The sequence below is a fragment of the Sinocyclocheilus rhinocerous genome, unplaced genomic scaffold (genome assembly GCF_001515625.1).
Source record: "Sinocyclocheilus rhinocerous isolate Xijiao unplaced genomic scaffold, SAMN03320098_v1.1 scaffold689, whole genome shotgun sequence".
Lineage (NCBI taxonomy): Eukaryota > Metazoa > Chordata > Actinopteri > Cypriniformes > Cyprinidae > Sinocyclocheilus > Sinocyclocheilus rhinocerous.
Window position 1 is genome coordinate 1067052 of NW_015652129.1, and position 2104 is coordinate 1069155.

At 39.8% G+C, this 2104-nt stretch overlaps 1 protein-coding gene across 2 annotated transcripts in view; it reads left to right on the forward strand.

The window, feature by feature from the left end:
• The window catches only part of LOC107713464 (POU domain class 2-associating factor 1-like), an 11087-nt gene extending 9503 nt beyond the window's left edge, over positions 1–1584 (forward strand). For both annotated transcript variants that reach the window (XM_016518973.1, XM_016518974.1), the window contains exons 3-5: positions 659–701; positions 776–1044; positions 1130–1584. In XM_016518973.1, the coding sequence (XP_016374459.1) occupies positions 659–701; positions 776–1044; positions 1130–1450 (633 nt within the window). In that variant the 3' untranslated portion in view covers positions 1451–1584. The remainder of the gene's footprint in view (positions 1–658; positions 702–775; positions 1045–1129) is intronic.
• Positions 1585–2104: the final 520 nt, after the last annotated feature.

The following is a 2104-nucleotide window of genomic DNA, read 5'->3' on the forward strand; positions in this document are numbered from 1 at the left end:
CCAGCTCTCATTCTGCATGTGCTACAACAGCGTGGTTTCGTAGAGACAGAGTGAATGTGCTAGACTGGCCTACCTGCAGTCCAGATCTGACTCCTATTGAAAATGTATGACCAGTCATGAAAAGGAGAATAAGGCAACGACAATCACAAGACTGCTGAGCATCTGAAGTCTTGTATCAAGCAAGACTGGACAAAAATTTTGCTTGCAAAACTTTTAACAATTAGTATCCTCAATTCCCAAACAATGAAACAATTTATATATATTTATATATGTATATATATGTATATATGTATGTATATACAAGGGCCGTCCAATCGCGCTTTGAGGGGGCCCTGCGGCGAACGGACCGAGGGGGACCCGCTCCCTACCTTGCACTCGCCCAGTGTATGTGTATATATATATTTCTGAAAAAAACAAATTCATTGGCTGATATTTTCTCTTGTTTAAGAAACTAACAAACCAACAAAACTAACAAAATGTTGATACATTTTTCAGAAAACAAGACTTAATATTAAATCATTTTGCTTCTCTTGATTCAAGAATATTTAGATATTTATACTAGAAAAGATGAAAATACTAAGATAATCGTTTTTTGCAGTTATATAGTTTAATACAAAAAAAAATAGAAAACTATATTAAATGGGATACTTTTTTCTAGGTGATGGTTCCCAGCAACACTTTGCCATTATACACACATGCTGGTAAGTAACATATGAACTTTTTTTGGTCACTGATTAATGCAAATATTTTTCATGCTTATTTTCCTTTCTGAAAGGGTCTTCCAGCTTTGTAGAAGCCAACCAGAGCAGCCTAAATGATTCATTAGTAGATGTCGGTGGGCTCTGCACAGGATGGATTGCCCAGACCACCAGCACAACTGCCCTTCAGCCTCTGAGTCACTGGACTCCTCCAGACCAACACCACGACCCTGCCGCCCCGCCCCACACAGATATGTATGTCCAGCCAATCTGTCCCAGTTACACTGTGGTGGGCCCTTCCCCTATGCTGACGTTTACACACACACCTCTCTTCACTAACCTTACGGTGAGCCACAGAGTGACACTAAGCCACTGCTATTATTTTCAGTGTCTGGAGATGCTAACTCATCTCTTATCTGGTTCCCTATTAGACCATGAGCACTTCCAGCTCATCCCTGCCTCAGGTGGAGGTCCCGGACTCCTCCTTGACATACATTCCTTGGGCTCAGCCTTTATCCACCATCTACGGCTCCGTCATGCAGGCCCCCTCGATGCCAGCAGCCCTGACGACCCCTCAGTTCTTCCCAGTGCCTCTGACCTTGCCAGTAATCTCACCAGAACCTGAGCTTCAGCAGGTGGAGACTCCCCAGGCCCCAGAGGGCACTCTGGCCCTTGAGAAACTGCTGGAAGAAGATGAGGGCCAAAAAGAACCCTACATCTGCAACCCCTCGCTTTTTTCAGAAGATATTTAAGATATTCGCATTAGCAGTCTTTTTGTGCATCTCCTTAATATACAGGAGCATTTAGTACAGCATTTTGGCAGCTCATATGAAAAAAACTACTGTGCACTCTTAAAAATAAAGATTCCAAAATGGTGTTTTTGCAGTGATGCCATAGAAGAACCTTTTTGGTTTAAAAAAAAAAAAAAAACCCTTTAAGTGAACAGTTCCTAAAATAACCATTTTGAAGAACATTTTAAAAATCTAAAGAACCTTTTTCGACTATAAAGAAACTTTTCTGCATTTAAAAGGTTCCACTGATGATCAAGGTTCTTCATAGAGCCATTGATGCCAATAAAGAACCTTTATTTTTTAAGAGTGTGAAGGGAAACACTCTTAACAATAAAGGTTATTTATTGGCATCTATGGTTCCATTAAGAACCTTTAACAACCATGGAACCTTTCTACTCTACAGAAGGTTCTTTATAGTATGGTCCTTCTATGGATTTTCTGCAACTCTTTTGGAACCTTTATTTTTTAGTTCAGTCAATTCAAGTCACCTTTATTTATATAGTGCTTTGCACAACGGAGGTTGTTTCAAAGCATCTTCACAGTATTAATCAGAAAACAGAACCAAGAGAATCAATGATGCAAACATCATCAAATATAATCAAAATTATGCTGTAA